The sequence below is a fragment of the Aaosphaeria arxii genome (assembly GCF_010015735.1).
Source record: "Aaosphaeria arxii CBS 175.79 unplaced genomic scaffold BU24scaffold_1, whole genome shotgun sequence".
NCBI lineage: Eukaryota > Fungi > Ascomycota > Dothideomycetes > Pleosporales > Aaosphaeria > Aaosphaeria arxii.
This window is the reverse complement of record NW_022983474.1, coordinates 4,467,646-4,487,325: the sequence shown is the minus strand read 5'-3', so window position 1 is coordinate 4,487,325 and position 19,680 is coordinate 4,467,646. Positions and strand designations below refer to the sequence as shown.

At 50.7% G+C, this 19,680-nt stretch overlaps 7 protein-coding genes across 7 annotated transcripts; 4 read left to right on the top strand and 3 right to left on the bottom strand.

Moving 5' to 3' along the window:
* Nucleotides 1–106: 106 nt before the first annotated feature.
* BU24DRAFT_339774 (spindle pole body interacting protein) lies at nucleotides 107–2,437 on the bottom strand (the record flags this gene model as incomplete). Its single annotated transcript, XM_033523200.1, has 2 exons — nucleotides 107–1,847; nucleotides 1,896–2,437. 2 exons carry the CDS (start codon nucleotides 2,435–2,437, stop codon nucleotides 107–109), a joined length of 2,283 nt encoding a protein of 760 aa, XP_033390331.1.
* A 591-nt stretch (nucleotides 2,438–3,028) lies between these two features.
* BU24DRAFT_384377 (EF-hand) lies at nucleotides 3,029–4,337 on the top strand. Its single transcript, XM_033524842.1, has 2 exons — nucleotides 3,029–3,147; nucleotides 3,203–4,337. The coding sequence occupies exons 1-2, from the start codon at nucleotides 3,145–3,147 to the stop codon at nucleotides 4,151–4,153; spliced, it is 954 nt and encodes a 317-aa protein (XP_033390330.1). The 5' UTR covers nucleotides 3,029–3,144; the 3' UTR covers nucleotides 4,154–4,337.
* Nucleotides 4,338–5,424: 1,087 nt separating this feature from the next.
* BU24DRAFT_338359 (GMC oxidoreductase) lies at nucleotides 5,425–7,663 on the bottom strand (the record flags this gene model as incomplete). The annotated part of the gene is made up of 6 exons (XM_033523129.1): nucleotides 5,425–6,351; nucleotides 6,409–6,445; nucleotides 6,504–6,800; nucleotides 6,855–6,997; nucleotides 7,120–7,382; nucleotides 7,432–7,663. 6 exons carry the CDS (start codon nucleotides 7,661–7,663, stop codon nucleotides 5,425–5,427), a joined length of 1,899 nt encoding a protein of 632 aa, XP_033390329.1.
* Nucleotides 7,664–8,949: 1,286 nt separating this feature from the next.
* Nucleotides 8,950–11,709, top strand: BU24DRAFT_417631 (uncharacterized protein). The gene has a single exon (XM_033526769.1). It carries the CDS (start codon nucleotides 9,145–9,147, stop codon nucleotides 11,635–11,637), a length of 2,493 nt encoding a protein of 830 aa, XP_033390328.1. The 5' UTR covers nucleotides 8,950–9,144; the 3' UTR covers nucleotides 11,638–11,709.
* A 442-nt stretch (nucleotides 11,710–12,151) lies between these two features.
* Nucleotides 12,152–13,079, bottom strand: BU24DRAFT_446876 (DUF1748-domain-containing protein). The gene is made up of 5 exons (XM_033530793.1): nucleotides 12,985–13,079; nucleotides 12,705–12,920; nucleotides 12,592–12,631; nucleotides 12,492–12,534; nucleotides 12,152–12,323 (listed from the first exon to the last, which is right to left on the bottom strand). Exons 2-5 carry the CDS (start codon nucleotides 12,708–12,710, stop codon nucleotides 12,182–12,184), a joined length of 231 nt encoding a protein of 76 aa, XP_033390327.1. The 5' UTR covers nucleotides 12,711–12,920; nucleotides 12,985–13,079; the 3' UTR covers nucleotides 12,152–12,181.
* A 2,724-nt stretch (nucleotides 13,080–15,803) lies between these two features.
* Nucleotides 15,804–17,563, top strand: BU24DRAFT_457901 (pyruvate kinase; the record flags this gene model as incomplete). Its single annotated transcript, XM_033531577.1, has 4 exons — nucleotides 15,804–16,097; nucleotides 16,155–16,276; nucleotides 16,334–17,167; nucleotides 17,230–17,563. 4 exons carry the CDS (start codon nucleotides 15,804–15,806, stop codon nucleotides 17,561–17,563), a joined length of 1,584 nt encoding a protein of 527 aa, XP_033390326.1.
* Nucleotides 17,564–18,107: 544 nt separating this feature from the next.
* Nucleotides 18,108–19,659, top strand: BU24DRAFT_417626 (mRNA triphosphatase CET1). The gene has a single exon (XM_033526768.1). The coding sequence runs from the start codon at nucleotides 18,159–18,161 to the stop codon at nucleotides 19,407–19,409; it is 1,251 nt and encodes a 416-aa protein (XP_033390325.1). The 5' UTR covers nucleotides 18,108–18,158; the 3' UTR covers nucleotides 19,410–19,659.
* Nucleotides 19,660–19,680: the final 21 nt, after the last annotated feature.

The following is a 19,680-nucleotide window of genomic DNA, read 5'->3' as shown; positions in this document are numbered from 1 at the left end:
CAATACTTCGCTAACAACAAGCGCTCATATAAATGCCGATGCTCCTAAACAATAAATGCGAGATGTGGCATGACACATAAAAACATAACGACGTCTCCTTTCTCCATCATTTTAAATGACCTACCTCCTCCCTCTTGACTCTAAAGAATGCAAGTTTGGCGAATCTGCCCAGCGTAGCCCAGAAGTGACGTCCAGCAGGATGTTCCATGATCCTCTCCAACAGTCCAACGACAGCAATGCGCACATCTTGTCTTGGATGGAATAATCCCAGCGCTAAGTAGAAGAGACCGCTATTGCTTTCGGGAACCACAGAAAGCAGCTGAAGGATTGTGTCGTACTGTAGTTGTTCCCCTGGTTTACGGTCGGGATCGTTCGCGATTGTCAGCGACTGCGATGCTGCTGAGGGTAGATCTACGTCCGAACTCGATGGATTCGGCGTGCCAGCTTCTTCGACGGCGCGAGCTAGAGCGAGGTAGATGGCAGCACTCTGCTCGTGCGAAAGCTTGAGGCAACGTAAGCGATCGTGCTGGTGGTGAAGGTCAATACCTCGCACGGGTCGCTTGTCCCACCGTCTCGCAAGATCTTGAACAAAGCTGTAGTACGAGCGTGTACTCCTCCATCCTTCGACCCTGTGTACATTTGCTGCCAATTCCCTCAACCGTGAACCTTCATCTGGCCATACGAAGCCATGCCCTGAGACTCCATATGCTCCTACATCCGTTTCGTGCGAGCCAATGTAGAGCGCAGAAGCCCCATACACCGTCTCCTCAAAGGCAGCAGCGATGCGCGTGAACTTCATAATCCATGATCGCCATTTTGCACGAATGGCATTTTCTCCATGGCGATTTGCAATGCTTTGTAGAAGCCCCTCCATGAATTGAGAATCTCCAGTCGTATCCACACCATTCTTGCTCTCGGATCCAGGTTGCGAGCCGTTCACGTTTGTTACTGGAATACCTTGCTGCTGGAAGTATACGAGACCGTCAGTGGTCGGTGCGCTCTCGATGCGGTTGCTGATCTTGATCCGACCAGTCGGAAGATCACAAAGCACGTCCCACCATTCGTGTTTTAATGCAAATGCTGGATTGGTAACGCCGGCAATGAAGCCGGGTACTTTCAGCAGATCATCAATCTTGGTTAGATCGGTATATGGGAAGGCATGCCGCACAAAACCCCGTAACAATCCACCTGATGCAAGTGCGCAGGCTCCAAGGACCGCTTCCGCGACTTCACTTGAAGGCCTGTTATGCCCTAAGAAGATAATGCGCTTCTGAGTCAAGAGGGCGTTGACAAGCACAATGATTGGATGGGTATAGGCACCACTAGTTGTCAGGTGTGCATGGAGCGCGAATGGTTGAGGTTGTGTCGAGTGAGGCGTCGAAAAGGTTTGAATCAGCTTGATCAGCGAGAAATCGCCCACAGTCTCTGCGCTCAAAGCCGTAGGGACTTTGATTGGAACAGGGATGCCATTGTAATTGACTTTGGATTCAAACTCATGCGTGTCGCGTGGTGGTGCGTACACTTTCTTCTTGGGATCCGATGCGCTTGATATCGCCGATGGTAACGAAGCTCGTTCTGCGTCATTGGCCTTACGCTGCTCTATCATCTGGTGGAATTTCTCTAGGAACATGTCTTTTGCATCGCTTGCCTGTAAGACGAACGTCTCTAGAGTCGATAATTTCGGGAGCAAAGACAGATCCATGGCATTAAGTGCTTCGTAAAGAGACGCCAGCGTCTCCAGAATGGGCGCTCTGAAATATTCTTCGAGGGCCAGCAACAACAACGGCTTGTAGATATGGAGGAAGGAATGTCGGGTACAGATCGCCATGGCTTTCACGATAGCACCTCTATGCCAAATTAGTCAATGTTCAGTCTGAAGCCAATTGAGACAGTACCTTTTTACAGTGTTGTCCTGCTTCGTGTTCACCAAATTCAATACGTAGACCAGAGGTGGGCCATCGGCGTCGTCACCCTCGTCACTATCCGTGTCCGTATCGTCGCCGTAATCGTCATCCTCTTCCTGGTCGTTCTCCTCAGCACCAACAGTTGCATCATCTTCCTCCCCCAACCCTTCCTTTCTGCGTCTACGTTTCCTCCTTCGCTCTCTTCGGGCTTCCTTTTCCTCTTCCTCGGTGGTTGTGTCTTTATGTAGAAAGAAAATGGTCCAATCCTGGCTGCGCACATGGGCTTGATCAGGCAACATGAGCTCTGCTAGCATGGTCTCATCTCCACTGATCGGGCCTGGGTATTGGTGTTCCATGACCGACCCGCGGTCAATATCGAACGAAGCAACCAGGATGTACTCGACATGGCTCTCGAGAGAATCGGCGGGGTATTGCGATCGGAGTCTTGTCGAGGGTTTGGGATTGGAAATTCGCTGTGATAAGGCAGAGGAATTGTCTGAGGATCTCAAAGATCCGTCGTCCTCTCGCAACATTGGTGGCTGCGGGGAGCGACCTTTCTTATGGTCATTGCGGGTGGACAACGACGACGGGGACCTAGAAGGGGGGAAAGAGGAGAAGGAAGGCTGACGCTGCAGCGTAGTCGGCACGGGCGTGGCCCCTGTAGCCCGCGGCTGTGTGAATACTTCAGTCATGAGTGTATCCATCTTCAAAAACCCCTGCGACGGGGAATCTCCTTAAGGGTCACGAATGGCCCCCCGAAGCGAGGGAGACGCCGCGTCTTGAGGGGAATGGCGCCGAAACGTGATCCCTGCGTTTCACCGACGATCAGTGGGGTACTCGACACTGGCAACCGAACGCACGAGGGATGGAAAGACAAGAGATTGAACGAGGAACAAGTGCAATAACTCCATGAATTCAAAGTTAATTGATCCGAACTTATGCAAGATGCAGCGAAGACATTGGATGGCGTTTAGTTATGCACGCACATGTGAACGTGAACGCCTGCACCTAAAAAGGGAAGGGACGTCAGGGTCAGAGGGCGCTTGCTCGGATATGGATTAGTGGGATTTGGTTTGTGTTGTTTGCACTTGGTGGGTTGCTGCGGAGACCCCAAAAACATCAACACCAGCTAGTATATACGAGTACCTTACATAGGTACTAATGGTAGACATCGCGACTCTCGATCGAAGAATACAAACCACCCATACCACGCGGAGTTGAGACAATCAACAACACAATCATGGTACGCATCGAACAAGTTTCACAAGCCTTCATAGTCAATGTTAATCTCATGACAGTCTACTACTCCAACACCCTACAAACCCTCCCCTCTTTCATTCAATAGCCCGCGAACATCCCCCTTCCGTCGACCGAATTCCCCTCTCACTCATTCTCCATCGACTACAGTCAAACCATCGACACCAACTAGCTCTCCTTTGAAACCAACCGGTACCCCATCACAGACGACTCCACTCCGTCAGTCAACCACAAGCAATGCTTCGGCGAACCCACCACCACCATGGCTGAACACTCGCGGGACAACCACAAGCGCTGAAGCTCCTAGCTCTCCAACTCGACATGTATCCACATCTACACAGAACACCGTCCGACCTCTAAGTACGGCTTCAATTGCCGCCAGGTTCGATGGTGCACCTTCTACAGCGCCAGCAGTGGAGCGGCCGACACAACGCCCTGCTCCCATTCAACGGACCGCATCCACGGACTCTCTTTCGAAGATACCACCTGCGCTCTTGCATAGCATGCGGGAGTCGTTCAGTGTGTTGGATCGCGATAATAGCGGTAGTGTCGACGCGGCCGACATAGCTGATATGCTGTCTCAGCTTGGTCTCAGCGCAACCCCCTCAAGCCTTGCTGCCTACTTTCCCGATGGTGCAAAATCAATCAATTTGGCGACATATCTCAACACTCTTTCAGACCTGCTCTCTGGCTTGTCACATCCCAACGAACTCAACGCTGCTTTCGAGGCATTTGACGACGGTGATGACGGACAAATCGATCTAGGAGAGCTAAAGGACGCATTGCTTCACACTGCACCAGAAGCTGGTGATAGGAAGCTTACGGAACGAGAGATTGATATGGTGGTGGATGGATTTAGCGGCAGGAGGGCATTCGGAAAAGGAAGCAAAGGCCTAGGCCGAGGGGAAGTTTTCAGGTATCAAGAGTTCGTTGCTAGCGTCACAGGCAGTGGCAATGGCGAAAACGGCACGGGTGCTCCTGCGCAAGCATGAATGAAGCGAAGTTCTGTACAAATGAATGTTATATTGGCTGTTTTGGGCGGGCGTTATAGTGTCACAGTAGGTTCGGTAGGCTTCTGGGATGGGACTTGGAATTAACGTAGACGTGTACAATGGTTCTGCGGGCATTGTACCTGTCATATTCTTACGCAATGGATTTGAAATTTAAGAAGACCTCATTAACGTACTTCTGCTAAGCGTACTCCTGATGCTAACCAGCCGTAATCTTCAATTACGAACGGCACTTGAGTCTTTATGTCCGCAAATGGAAAGCACACACGTAGTTTGTGTACAGCATGCCCTCAAATACAGAAAGAACTACTTTAAAAACACCACCAGCTCACATTTCCTTCTTCCCACCTAATCCATCGAACACTCTTAAAACGACGCCGAAACGTAAATAGCTTCAGTAAGTTACGCCAATACCACCTCACTCCATCGCTCATCTATCTACTCAGTTCAGACTCGGCTCTCAAATCCTATCGTTAGTCAATAACATAGATTCCTACCACAACGATACTACCCTCAGCCAACCCCACAGCATGAGAGAAGAAACGTCGATGTCATTCGGCGACTTTCTGCGCTAGCAACAAGAAAACGCGGAGTTACGAGCATACAGCCAAAGAAACTCATCGACTAGACATCACACGTTCGAGTACGGGGACCATATTAGCACTAGTTCAGTACATCGTGCGTCGTCGAAGAATGGAAAGAGAGTATCATTCGGCCCATCGAATGTGGACGAAGTACAGGATTATGAACGACGTGAGGGGAGCGAGACCTCGAAATTGAGCGGAAGGATGAGGAAATTTGTGTCGTGGATAAGGAAATCCTTAGGGATCACTTGAGAAAGATTCGTGGCCGATTGGGTTTTTATCGAAAGGATGGAGGGATGTCGTTTCGCAGGATCTCGTCTCGGAGCATAGCTGTTCTCGGAGGCATGTCATTCTTCACGCCATTGCACGTCAATGCTGGCTGTGCATTGGTGAGACGTATGCTTCGCATCTAGGGACATCATATGCTCATGGTGCTGGGACGTTTGCAGGAAATGGAGTGAGTATTGGAGGTGGGAGTTATTGGACTGAGGCTTAATACATGAAGTCATGGAAAATCAAAAGTGAAAGGGTTTACCATCGTTAAAGAGCTTCAATTTGCTACAATAAAGACAAACGCATTACGTTATAATAGAACAACATAATATCGTGTAGGTCGTTACAAAAACTTCCAGCGCATCGCAAGAGATACGATCTCTTTGCTTTTGATCTTCATGGAAGACCGTTGGCGACGTGGCCGTTGACACCGTTCCCATTGACAATCGTGCCGTTGGCTACCTTCCCCTTGATGATGTCCGCCGCTCTCTCCGCAACAGCATATACCAGACTGACTATGTTTCCCTGAACATGCGTGGGGAAGATACTGGCATCGATAACTCTGATATTCTTGGTTCCATAAACTCTCAACTCGGTATCAACAACACCGCCCTTTTCTTTCGGTAGCATAGCACAGGTTCCGATGGGATGATACTCAGTGGCAGTGTTCTGACTTGCAAATTCCTTCGCCTCTTCGAGTGTCTTAGGCTCTTTCTTGCCCCAAGACGAATGGATAATGACATCTCCGTTTTCACCCAGCTTTAGGTGGGACAGCAATGGCTCTGTTCTGGCGAGCTTAAATGCATGGAGGACAGTTCGAGCTGCCATGTCAAGGTCGAGTGGATGGGCATAATAGTTCGGATCGATCCTAGGATGTTTCGAAGGATCCGAAGACTCAATGTGAATACTTCCTCTTGACAGAGAGCGCGTGCTGCAGGCGCCAACAATCACGAAGTTTCCTGGCGAATCGTGTATGAAGATTTGGGAGGGTTCTCCCACCTTTCGCGGGTCTGCTCCAACGGTGAGGCATACCATCTGAGTGACGGCTTCTTTAGGGCTTTTCAATTGTCGTGCTAGAATGTCATTGCGCCCTGCAGGATCAGCCTTTGGATTCGTTGTTTTGAATTCCGAAACGAGAGATGCAATATGCTCTCCAGCATTCTTCAAGTCCGGATCGACTAGGTCCACGGATGCAAAGCCAGTTGTCGTAGGCGCGTTTGCAAATGGTCCAACTTTGTGGGTTAGATAGGCTTCCATTGCTTGCTGCTGAATTTCCGGGTTGCGTAAAAGCACTTCTGCAGTCGGATATTCGTCCTTGACTTGCTATTGTCTTGATCAGCCTGCTCATTAGCTCTTAGCGATGAATTTTTGAGGACATACCAAAGTAACTGCCACCGCCGTGTGATCATTCAAGTTCCTAATCCGGTAGCCTTAGCATATGTAAAATGAAACAAAATATTCGCACATGGACTTACTCGCCGACATTAGGATTATCAACCAACACATCTACGCCAGCATTCTTGAGTACATCAGATCCACCTATTCCAGAGAGTTCTAAGATCTGAGGCGAATTGATTACGCCACCGGATACGATGACCTCCTTGTTGGCTCTAACGAGGTAGGAGGTGCCGTTGACCTGGAACCTGACTCCTGTTGCAACTGCATCTCCAGAACCTGTCTTATCAAGTTCAATCTTTTCGACTAGTGCTTCAGTGAGTAAGGAAAGGTTAGGTCTTCCAGCATTTGGCTCATAGTAAGCTCTGGCAGCGTAGCTAAATGGACCGTTAGACTCCCGATTTCACCTATGCTCATTGAAAGATACGGACCTTCTTCGGACTGTCTTGGGATCTACAGTTACCAATTGGTTGAAGCCACCAATTGCAGAACCAGTTCTTGGATCATTTGGATACGGATAACCTGCGTTCAAACAAGTCTTTGGCCACACTTCTTGATTCCATTGTAACTCGGTCTCAGCCCACGATATCTGGGAGACAACCATTAGCTTGATCGATGATATCCGCGACTGCTATACTATATGTAGCAAGTAGTTTTGCGCAGTCATCTTATGCCACCATCTCATGGATCACATACCTGAACAGGTCCATCAGTGCCTCTCAGGAGTGGGTCGATATACTTGTGATCCATCTGCTTCCCGAAGTCATCCGATGGTGCATTATACTTTTCGAACTTGCGATAGTATGGAGCAATTCCGTCGAAGTCCCAGCCTTTGTTGCCCAATTCTGACCAGTTGTTCAAGTCTTGCCTGGAGGCCATGCTGAACATGTTGTAATTCACAGCGGAGGACCCGCCGAGAACCTTTCCTCGGACCCATCCGTGAACTCTGTCCGCGGTTCCTTTCTGTTCCCAAAGTCAGCAGATTACGCGGATATACATATGTCGAACCAACCTGTGGAACAGTTCTGTACATCCAGTCATACTCGGGCTTGTCCCATAGTTGAAGGAATAGATTAGGGGCATCGATCAGGACATCATCGAGACGATTTCCTCCAGCTTCAAGAACAGCAACAGTGACGTTCGGATCCTCACTGAGACGAGCTGCTACTGCCAATCCTGCTGTGCCACCGCCGATAATCACATAGTCATACGACTTCTGAAAGAATTCCTCTAAAGTCATGATGTAGATGGAGAAGCAAACTTGAGAGGGTAGTTAGGGCAATTCAATGAACAAATAGAGCGGTGCTTTTATCACTGGCATTCCATTCTAGACCCTGACCCTTAAGTACTCTGGCTTGTAAACTAACAAAACACCGTCGCTGGAGCTGAAGGGGTGCGGGGTTGGAACGACGGTCGACGCCCCATCCATGCATCCGTAGTTTCCCTTGTACTCGTATTTCTTTTGTCGATTCTTCTTGTCTGCAGCTGCGCCAACCGGTGACCCTGTTGCCCCTCATCTTCTGGGATGATCTAGTGACCATAAAGTAATGATTTTACGATACCTCCAATAATATGGACTACGATCTTCCGTAGTGACGGCTAGGCAGGCTAGGCGCCCTAGTGGCGGAGAGCCATCTCGACTCTCACCATAACCAGCCCTATCACCCGAATGCTTGACCAGATCTAGGCAGGGAGCAGCTGCCGGTCTCAAGATCGATACCTGCTTTAAGGCTTTAATCGACGTGAGACATCGCTTACGCCCAGTGTTATTGTTCTAATACAATTTGTGAGAATTATCTTTCGATCGTATACAATACCTTTCCAGGTCAGCGAGTTTGACAATTACAAAGATCCTGTCCAAAAATATTCACTGATCATCGCACTTCGTTCTGGTATGCTGACGCCACCTTGGACGATTGGTAAGTTCTCCTCATGCAACATAGGAATTGAGAACGCATCGTAGTATAGAATGGTAAATTTGAATGCGCTTATGAGATGCTGCTATCGTCCTATGGTATAAATAAATGGCCCATTTTTGTTTAGGGGGCATCTGACGAGCGTCGTTGCAAATAGAGCCTGTGGGGATGAAGGAGACCTTGTGTACCTAGGTAACAATGTAAATATGGAGTCCAATGGTCTGTGAGGGGTGATGAAAAACATAAAGCCAACGCGCATGTACCTGGACATGAAGTGTTGAACATTTATCAAATCGAGTACGATATGCCCAAAAAGGACAATGCTGTTCTGGAGTCCTTGCTGGGGTGGACCGCCAATCATACATACTTTGTAGCTTGAACTAACATGTCTCCATCGTAAAGGTCATAACTTCTTCGCATTTCCATGATCATGATGAAGAAAAAGGGATCGCAATCAAAATGCATTAACCTTTTCAGGCTTTTCTTCACTCGTTCTTCAGTGGATGTGAATTATCTACTATCACGTGATAGCGTGATGCAGCCTTAGCGCGTGAGAGGTTGTAGCCTGTTGAACCCTGTCTGGTATGCGTGCATGGACGTAGTCACAATCAGCGCGACATCGAGTTGACGAAGAGCGCACGCCGGTGCTGCCTACCATGTCGCTGCCGCATGGCAATTCAATATCTGCTCGCTCAACCTCCCACGATTGACAAACCTCACCCCATACACGCCACTACAGGGACCGACGACACCAGACCGCGACTCCTTGAATACGCTCACTTGTGCCACCGCAGAGCACTCCACGATGTGGTTTCTCGAGCATGAAAGTCTCTTTGGTGGCAAAAGGGTGTGGTTGCGACCGGGTTCGCAGCAATTATATGGACGGACGTCGAAGGCAGCTGCAGGCGAGGAGGGGAAGAGCATCTTCATCGATCATAAGGCCGTCTCGAGACAACACATGATGATCAAAGTGCTGGACGTACCGGCTGAGGATGGAAGCAAGCTACACGCACGGTCCCAAGTGGTGGTCACAGATTTGAGTTGCAGACAGGGAACAACCATTGATGGAGACAAAAAATTGCTAAGCAAGAAGGAAGCGGGAGGAGGCATCGAATACGATCGATATATCCTGCCAGGAACGGAGCATACGATTCGATTGATCGAAAGCTATCCGCCATTCAGGCTCACGTGGCAGCCTTTCGTGTTCACCTTTGCATCCAAAGAAAGCAAGGCACGCAGCACGCAACTACACGCTCTCGACGTTAAGACCACCACCGATTTCGTCTACGGAAAAACCACACACGTCGTTTCCCAGAAACGGAATCTGCCTAAGGTTCTGCAAGGTCTCGTAGCTGGAGTTCACATTGTTACGGCCGACTTTCTCGATGCGGTGCTTCGACTGGCAACCCCTCAGAACGCAAACTTCGATAACTTCAGGGCGTCAAAGTTGGAGGAGGATTTTGATTTGTGCTGGCCGAAAGAGAAGGAATACGTGCCCCCCGTTGGCGCTGAACCCGTTCCTCGGGACGGACGCTTGCTAGAACCAGATACGAGCCGAGGGGAAGTGTTCAAGGGGTTGACATTCGTGTTCATGGATGAGAACCAATACAACAGCTTGCATGAGCCTATAACTGGTGGGAATGGAAAAGCCCTTCTATTTAATGTTCGGCTGGGCGAAACAACAGTGGCAGAGTACGTGGACTACGTGCACAGCGTTGTTGGGAAAAAGAAGCCAACCAAGGCAACTGGTGACCAGCTACCGGTGGTAACGATCCGGCTCCCAATTGTTCCCGAAGGACTAGAAGACTGGGCGTCGGAATTCGTTACCGGAGTCGATTATGCCCTGAATCAACGTTCGGTCCTCCAGAATGAATTCCTCGACGCTATCATCTCCAACGACGCCTCCGCGCTTCGAAAGCCACCACCTGAAGCGGAGGCCCCTTCGAGCACTGGCCCTGCTGCTAAGATGGAACCAATGTCTAGTCCGCGCCATACCAGAGCCCGATCAAGAGAACCATCCCAGGCGGCCGAGGAGCAGCAGCCCACTAAGACGAATTCTCGAAAGCGTCCCATGCGGCGAGGGGCCACAGCGAGTCGCTTCACAGGGTTCGATGACTACGAACCCCCGGCCAAGCTTCGCAAAGTGGAAGAAGATACGCCCATGGAAGATGTACCATCTTCGAACTTACCCCAAGAATCTCACGGTCAAACTCAATCGAGCCATGAACTACCTTCCCGACGATCTCAGAGACATCAATCTCCAGCCGTTCCCAGCGTGGAAGTGCCGCAAGAGGACAATCAAATCGACCAGCTGTTCCCGGCGGCAGCAGCAATGAAGCGGCAACGAGCGGCAACACGCGCCGCATCTGCATCCGTGGAGCCAGAAACCCAGGCTGGGGGAAGCAAGAAGAGAACCGTAGGCGGGGAAGTCCTAGCCAAACTCCAAAAGTCAAAGATGAAAGTCTCCAAGGAGATCGACGTCCGCGAGGCAACACGCCAGCGGCTCCAGGAGCAAGAAGAGCAGCGCAAGGCGGACGAAGAGAAGCTGCGCGAGGCACTCGAAGGCGTCGACATATCCGAGATCAGGGGGCTCGTGAAGGTGGAGGAGATGGAGATCAGACCGCGTCAGGATAGAGCACGGTTGCAGCAGCAACAGCAAGCAGGGACGTCTTCTGATCGCTGGAAGGAAGAATGGAACGGACGGAAAAACTTCAAGAAATTCAGGCGCAAGGGCGGTGTAGAGAGACCGCCCGCGCGCGAGAAGGCCATCGTCGCGCTCGAAGAAGCGCCGCACAAGAAAGGCCTCGGTCTCGGTGATGCTTTCTTACTGGACAACGTCCCTTCTGCGCAGCAGGGCAGCAGCAAGGACAAGGACAACGACGACGACACCACCCAACCTAGCACAAGGACAAGGAAAGGCAGCAGCAAGCCCGCCGCTGTCGTCGTCCAGGACTCCGAATCCGATTCTGAAGAGGAGCCCGGGTTCGTCAGGCGCAAACGCAGCAGCCCGCCCGAGGTCATCAACGTCGAGGACAGCGAACCCGAAATCAGCCCAGACCCTCCCGTGCCTAGAGGAACCGCGGGGACGAGGTCGAGCGGACGTACTACGCAGCGTGTGGAGGAGACTCAGGTTACCACTGCCAACACGCAGACGCAGACGCAGACGCAGAGGGGCTCGAGGAAGAGAGCTGCTCCTCCTGCTGCGGCGGCGGGTCCGAGCAAGAGGACTAGGACGAAGGCGAGGGGCGATGATAGCGATGACGAAGAGACGGGGTTCCGATTGAGGAAGAGAAAATAAGTGGGCGTCGATATAGATTTCGTGAGATACCAGATACCAGATACCATATCCGAACCAAAACGATAACGTAGCCATCACGGTTTCTCTCCACAGCGCAACGTGACTATCGTAATCCAATTGATTAAGGTGGAGATTTCAAATGTCTTGAGATGGTGAATTTTTTTTCTTGGATGATTTTTTGGTCATCGATGCTATCGTCAGTAAAAAGGAGATTGAAACGCCTGCTGAGGTCGGACTGGCAGCGGAAAAACAAAACAACAATAAAAGAGGTTTCCCAAGTGGAGTTCATGTCATGCTTCTCATATTTTCCTCCGCGCGCGCAAAACACATATACACATCAGTCATGTCCCATGTCCGTAACCCGCAGGCAGCAACAACAGATGGAATTCCTGTCGACCCTGCCCCCTTCTTCCTCCTCTTATTTATCTCCCCGTCCAGGCCGCCCGTCCCTTTCTTCAGCTCAAATCCTCCCAATCCGATTGCGCTCCCGCTCTTTATAGCGAATCGGAAAAGCGCTCAGGGTTCGACATCATTGATCCGCCGTTCAGCGCTTTCGCTCGAAGTACGAGGAGGTGGAGGCGATGGCGACGCTCTGGTCCATGGCCCACTCGCCGACCCAGAGGTAGTTGTCGATCCACTTCTTGACGCCGGGTGTTTCTGAAAAGTTCTCTGGTTTGACACTGGGACTGTCCGGCCCCCGGGGTCGCCGGGGGGAGCGGGGCAATGTTAGTATGCACTCTTGATTCTGTTTCTTTTGCCTTTGGGGTTTCTTGGGAAGAGGGAGAGGGGAGATGATGGAGGTCTTGGGTGGTGGGATCTGTTATGCGGATTTGCGGAGGAGGCGGTGGACATACGTGAGGCCGGTGGAGCGACGCACTCCAGCGAGGCAGACGGAGACTGGAAGGACGTTGTTAGTGACGGCGGGAGACGGGAGGGTAGTGCGCGGAAACATACTTAAAACCGCATCGAAGGCGTAGTGAGCGACTTTGCCGAACTGTAACAGAAGTGTGAGTAGGTTGTATATGCTTTTGTTGCCTGCTCAGGCGATATCTGGATAGGCTACGTACAACCATGTTGGAGATAGGTTAGGTGAGGTGTGGTAGTAGTATAGATTGGGGTATTGAGTGTAAGGGTCGGTTTGTTGTATGTATTGGTACGGACTGGAGGAACGCGGTAGATGGTATGTCGTGTGAGAGAGCTTGAGAGGTGGTTGGAGGGAGGTTGCAAGGTCACTTTGTGAGGCGAGATGATTGGAGCTCACCGCCTTTAGTCATCCACCACTGCTGCTTCACGATTCAGAACAGAACTCAAAGAGACACACAAAAGACATGTGAACGTGAACCTGACTGGCTAATTTGGCCCATGAATGTCCTCGTAAGTAATTAATCCCCAATCATGTACCTCCTCCAACTATACAGGAAAGATTCCGGAATAAGTTCGCGGATCTTTTTCGAGATCCCTCGGTCCAGCCCTACGAGGTACGGTGTTGCGGGTGCCGCCTCGGGTCATCTAGGAGCGCTGGACCCAACGACGATGCGAACGCAAATAGAGAACCTACACTTCATATATAAGTAAAACCCCATTGCCCTGTCCGTCGTCCCTTTACCCTCCTCTTTGCTCCTCCTGGCTAGGAGAAGATGGATGCTCTCATGCTCATGACTTGACTTTCGCCTGATGTATACGGCCGTCGTCATCGTCGTTCGCCATCCACCCGTTCCGATCATCCCACGTTCCGGCCGTTACTATTTGCAGGCTCAAGTGCTCAACAGAACATCGCGAGACATGCTCAAGTCACACCAGATGATGCGCTAAGACATGTTGGCTTTCACAACGACACATCCGGATCCATCCTATAGCCATAGGCACGGCGTCACGACTGTTGTTGTTCCATGTGTGTTTACATGTGCACACATGGATGTCTCATATCTCTCACTACACTTTCCAGTATCCTCATGCTAGACTCTGGGCACCTCAGGGTGACCTAGAGATGGCGGTGGTGGAGTTGCTGGACCATGACACGCGGATATTGAAACCCCCCCACTTGAACTGGGACACAGTATGGGAAGCGTGTCTCGCTATTGACAGAACAGTATTATCATCCGCATCTTCCATCCACAGTGCACGCCATCCACATCCACGTATACCGAAAAGAAAAAAAAAGTACGAGTAGCGAACAAGGCTAATTACTGGTTCAATGTCCGCGGGTTGAATTGAGCGCGGGCAGAAGCAACAAGTCTACTGACTACCTAACTGACTACTGGCCTTGTACCCGGCCGGGAAGACAGAAGAAAGTTTTTTCTTTCTCCTCTGCCTCCACACACGGACGAACAGAGAGCGTTAGGCGCATGTAACAGGAACAGCAGACGGGATTAGACAAATGAGGACTTGTCTCAATATTATTATTATTACAGTATGATTTTTTTGCTTATCTACGGGGATTGGCACACGGCGCGCCGAGAATGCGCCCATGGCCATTGCCCGAGTGATGCGCAAGTAGTAAAACCATAGTGGGGTGGTGGGCGATGACCCTGTCCTGCTGCTCAGTGGGCGGATTGATGATCAGGATAAACATACACATGAACATGAGCACGATGGGTATCGGTATACGTCGTAGAACACGGGAGAAGCTGGACGGTCCGCTCATGCACATATGCAAATAATACACCGAAAGGAAACCTTGCAGGTAAAACTGACTGGCTGCTGTTGGTCTGTGGAATCGTCGGACTGGCCAGTATCATTTCCAGGTATGACGATTAGATGCTATCGGAGTCGGAGGAGAGGGGGAATGGGATGGTCAGACACTGTTCGGGTCTCCAAAAGGAGATAATATGAGACGGACAAGACTGTATGGTATCTAATGAATTCATTGGGATGCCTAGACAGACTCCAACATTTCATGATAATCAAGTACGATATTGTCAGCCGTCACCAACATCATTGATCAACTAGTTACAATTTACTGCTATGGTTCAAAAAGGTAGGCCTTGCGTTCATCCCCTCTATACACTACCAGTACCTAAGTAGTCGTTACGAGGTACGAGTATATCAATCACAATCACAATCACATTTGGATTGGCATCATTGGCTTACTCTATCTGGATCCAACTCCCACACAGACAAACCCTGTTCTATCTACTGTGCAGTGTGCAGTGTGTATCAACGACATATGTACACCCACCCCATCACCCACCCTGAGATTCTCTAAGATCCCAATCAACAGCTTTCCTTTGCCCACACGGCCGGCTCCCGATGCATTCAACCTAGGTGCCTATCTAGGGTATGTACCTATCCTACGTGCCTAGGTATGTATGTGGGCGATTACATAGTTGTTGAAACGGCCAAAGAAGCAACCAAGCATCCAAGCGATCCAGACAAAACTAGACAAACAGACAAGCAAGAGCTCGTTCAGTAGTCTGTCTCGTCTCTCGTACAAGAATAATACTGTAGTTAATCAGAATAATCATCTGCTTTCTGCTTTGGCCGTCGGCCGCCACGCCCCACGTAGAGCCCCGTCCCGCCCAACTTGTTCCCATCGTTATTACAGTAGTTTACTGTGCCGACGTACTACACCTCACCTAGTTACTCTACTCTTACTAGGTTAGGTAAATATACCTTACTCAAACTTATGTATTTGTAGAGAGTGGCCTAGGGAGTCTAGAGAGTCTCTTTCCACCTAGCACTCGTAGTAACAAACCATGTACTAGCTAAAGCAAGGACCCTGTCTTCCCCTCCAGTGCTCAACAACATTTTTTGCGCCGCAGCATCACAAAGCTACCTCCTAGCTATCCGGTCGAACCTGAATGCTTATATTACCAAGTACATGCTAGATAGTCATTACTGAATGCACTTAGAGGAAGGCAGGGTAACGTAGGCGGCTGCTCTGCTGATTTCCGACCACCGTAGTAGCTTCTTTCCACCGCCGCCTCTTATTGCTGCCAATTGTGATCATCTAACACACACGCCCTCTCTCCCCTCTACCTGCTGCAGTGTGCGCGCCCGCCTTATAATAAGCCATTCCGCGGGGTCCATAAACTCCGCGCTCTCCTTCACTTTCTCTCTCTCTCTCCTCTCCCTTCACACCACACTTCCTATACAAATACCTAATACTACCTTGTCATTCATCCTCCTTTCTGCCCTCCTACCAACCATTTCAGAAATAAAACACAATGGCCAACGCTCTTGACCACTTGAACGCGGGCCGCACGCGAATTGAGTGGCTCTCGCAGCTCAACACCGAATATACCCCCGCGAAGGAGTACCGCCGTACTTCCATCATTGGCACAATCGGCCCCAAGACCAACTCTGCAGAGAAGATCAATTCTCTTCGCAAAGCCGGTCTCAATGTCGTTCGCATGAACTTCTCTCACGGCTCTTACGAGTACCACCAGTCCGTCATTGACAATGCCCGCAAGGCCGAGCAGACACAGCCTGGCAGGCCCCTCGCCATTGCTCTCGATACCGTAAGTCTCCAGCCTTTTGCTCTGCTATGAAGTCTACTTACTCAATTGTCCCTACAGAAAGGCCCTGAGATCCGTACCGGAAACACAGTGAACGACGAAGACATCCCGATCAGCGCCGGCGACATTATCAACATCACCACCGACGAGGCATATGCCACCAAGAGCGACAACAAGAACATGTTGGTTATACCCAAATTATACGAGAAGATTGTGTGTTTGCTAACCCATTGATTTAGGTATGTGGACTACAAGAACATCACCAAGGTCATCACGGCTGGCCGTACTATCTACGTCGATGACGGTGTTCTGTCATTCGAGGTGATTGAGGTTGTCGATGAGCAGACCGTCAAGTGCAAGTGCGTGAACAATGGCAAGATTTCCTCCAGGAAGGGTGTCAATCTTCCCAAGACCGACGTCGATCTCCCTCCTCTGTCCGAGAAGGACAAAGCAGATCTTCGATTCGGTGTAAAGAACAAGGTCGACATGATTTTTGCCTCTTTCATCCGTCAAGGAAGCGACATCACCGCCATCCGCGAGGTCCTCGGCGAGGAGGGCAAGGACATCCAGATCATTGCCAAGATCGAGAACCAGCAAGGTGTCAACAATTTCGACGCCATTCTTAAGGAGACTGACGGTGTCATGGTTGCCCGTGGTGATCTTGGTATCGAGATTCCCCCCAGCCAGGTCTTCATCGCCCAGAAGATGATGATCACCAAGTGCAACATTGCCGGAAAGCCCGCAATTTGCGCGACCCAGATGTTGGAGTCCATGACTTACAACCCCCGTCCTACCCGTGCCGAAGTCAGTGACGTCGGTAACGCTGTTCTTGACGGCGCAGACTGCGTCATGTTGTCTGGAGAGACGGCGAAGGGTAACTACCCCGTCGAGGCTGTGACCCTCATGCACGAGACCTGCTTGCTCGCCGAGGTCGCTATTCCCTATGTCAGCGCCTTCGATGAGCTCAGGAGGTTGGCTCCCGTCCCATGCCCTACCACTGAGACTTGCGCCATGGCTGCCGTCAGCGCCAGTCTCGAGCAGAATGCTGGTGCCATTCTGGTGTTGACCACCAGGTAAGTTTCGAACCGAAAATCTATCCGTACAAGAAAGGTGCAAGGCTGACCCGTTGCAACAGTGGAACCACCGCTCGTCTCGTTTCCAAGTACCGTCCCGTTTGCCCCATCATCATGGTCACCCGCAATGCTATGGCCGCCCGATACTCCCATCTATACCGCGGTGTATACCCATTCTACTTCCCCGAGGAGAAGCCCGATTTCAACACCGCTCCCTGGCAGGAGGACGTTGACCGTCGCTTGAAGTGGGGTATCATGAATGCCATCAAGCTCGGTGTTCTCAACAAGGGCGACCCCGTCATCTGTGTCCAAGGCTGGAGAGGCGGTATGGGCCACACGAACACTCTTCGCATCGTTCCTGCAACTGAGGATCTTGGCTTGGACCAGGAGGCTTGAGTGCAGACGGAGCCTTGATAGACGGCTGGGACGCGCAACATGTAGAATGCTGGAAAGGGATGACTTCTTACGATCAACAAGAGCGGCCAGCAAATAAGACGGCGTATGAGGTGCAAAATTGGTGTTTTATGATAGCATCTTTACAGATTACAATACAGGAAATGAATTTCAATCAGTACTAAAAGCTCGTGAACATTGCTATGTCCCGTCTGCATGGATGTACAATGAATCAAAGCATCCTCGCTAATAAAAGATGAGAGCATCAGTGCTCTCGAGCCTCCGGCACCACTTCCGTGCGCCCACGGTCTGTGTAAGCTCTCGACCCGTTCTAACAACTTCAAGAGAGAGAAAACGCTGCAAGCATCTACTCAATTCCCGAGACTCGAGATCCTCTTCCGTCCAACCTCACCGTGTCGCTGTCGTTGTTGTCTCATTGAACGACACAATCGAGTCCAGAAGGGGAAGTGCCGCCCTGATCTTAGTCATCTGAGCTTGCGCGTTCGGGTCCTCTTCGGTCCGTCGCATCTTCATCTCTTTGCTCAACACAGCGCAAGTTGCACCTCCCTCCAGTAAATGCCTTCTATCCACTATCACCATGAATATTTCTGATCTCCTCTCAAACCCCGGGCCAGAGGCGACGCCTCGTCGCTCTCCCTCGAATCCACATTCCATCACAGCAGCCAGCCCTGCGATCTCCGTCGCGAAGCTTCCAACACCTCCTCACAACACACACAAAGCCATGCCTCGCAGGCGTCAACGACACGACCCCAGACCTATCTGGGCTGTTCGCGAACACGAAGCGCTCGAGGCGCACCACAGAGACCATCGTAACCAGCGCCGGCCGTCTCGAGCCCCTTCCGCGACCCCTCGACTTCAGGCGCAACCTCTTCCCTCTGCCCAACACAATGGCAACGCGCCGCAACAACGACCGCGCGTGCCTGTCCTCGATAGAAGACAACTTACCAGCTTTGAGCGTCCTCTCACGAACGATAACGTCGTTTATGACGAAACCTCGCGGCAAGTCTGCGATCTGATCTGGGATAACGTCGTTATGAGCGAACCGATCCGTCAAGTCCTTCGAGAAGATCCTCATACACACCTTGAAATTGAGGCACGTTGGGGACAGATACTAGACAAGCAGTCCAATGTACGTCTCCACGGGATACATCGAACCGAATGCGTCGTCCAGGTTGAGGGCACAAAGTTCGAGAGTACGATGTCACTCGAGCAGCACAAGAAGATGAATCAATTCCTCAACAAAGAGGTCACGAAGGCCTTGAGCCCAGAGGTCCAAAGACCGGAGATCACATATAGACATACACACGAAGTCGACACGTTTTATGAGCTGGACCAAGCGGGATTTGCTTTGCTACACCCAGTGATCAAGGCAATCATCCAGAGATCAGGGCACACCCAGCGAGTTCGTGTTACGACAGATCAGAAGACTGGCCAAATCACCCGAAAAATCATCAAGCTCAAGCTGGTCAATTTGGAGATCAGTTCGCCTAGGACAGAGTGGGATTATCGGATAGGCATCAATCTCGAAGTCAATTTCCCTGGGCCCGTGGAAAGCCTGCAGCCAGCCAAGGAAGGGATGCGGGGTGTCGAGGAACGAAGAAAGGATCGCATGTCTTACTCTTGGCTTGGTGCCTATACGGTGGATCTGACTCAAGTGACACAGTCGACCTCCAGAAACCACGAACTAGAGCTGGAACTAGACCCAGACCTTGTACTGCAAGCGGCCGACTCGATACAAAGGGGGGAAGACAACAACAATTATGAGCCCCTCATCGTTGGATTGATGAACAATCTGCGAGTGCTTTCTCGAGAGATGACCAAAGTATAGCAACTCAGGCGTTTCTCTTAGGCTCTTAGGAGTAATCATTTTTTCTGTATTTTTATATCTATGAGTAGTTTAGCTTCTTTTTCTTCTGGGCCTTTGGGCCAGGATTGGCAACGGCGTTTTGGAAGCAAATGTTGTTTTCAGGCATGCAGTCTCTTTGTTTAGAGACTCATGTCGCAGCATCTAGCCGGAGTTCGATGCGTGACAGGATAATCGAGATACCCATTTTTGACCCTTCAGATATTTGGTTCCACAGACTACCTCCAAATCTGCG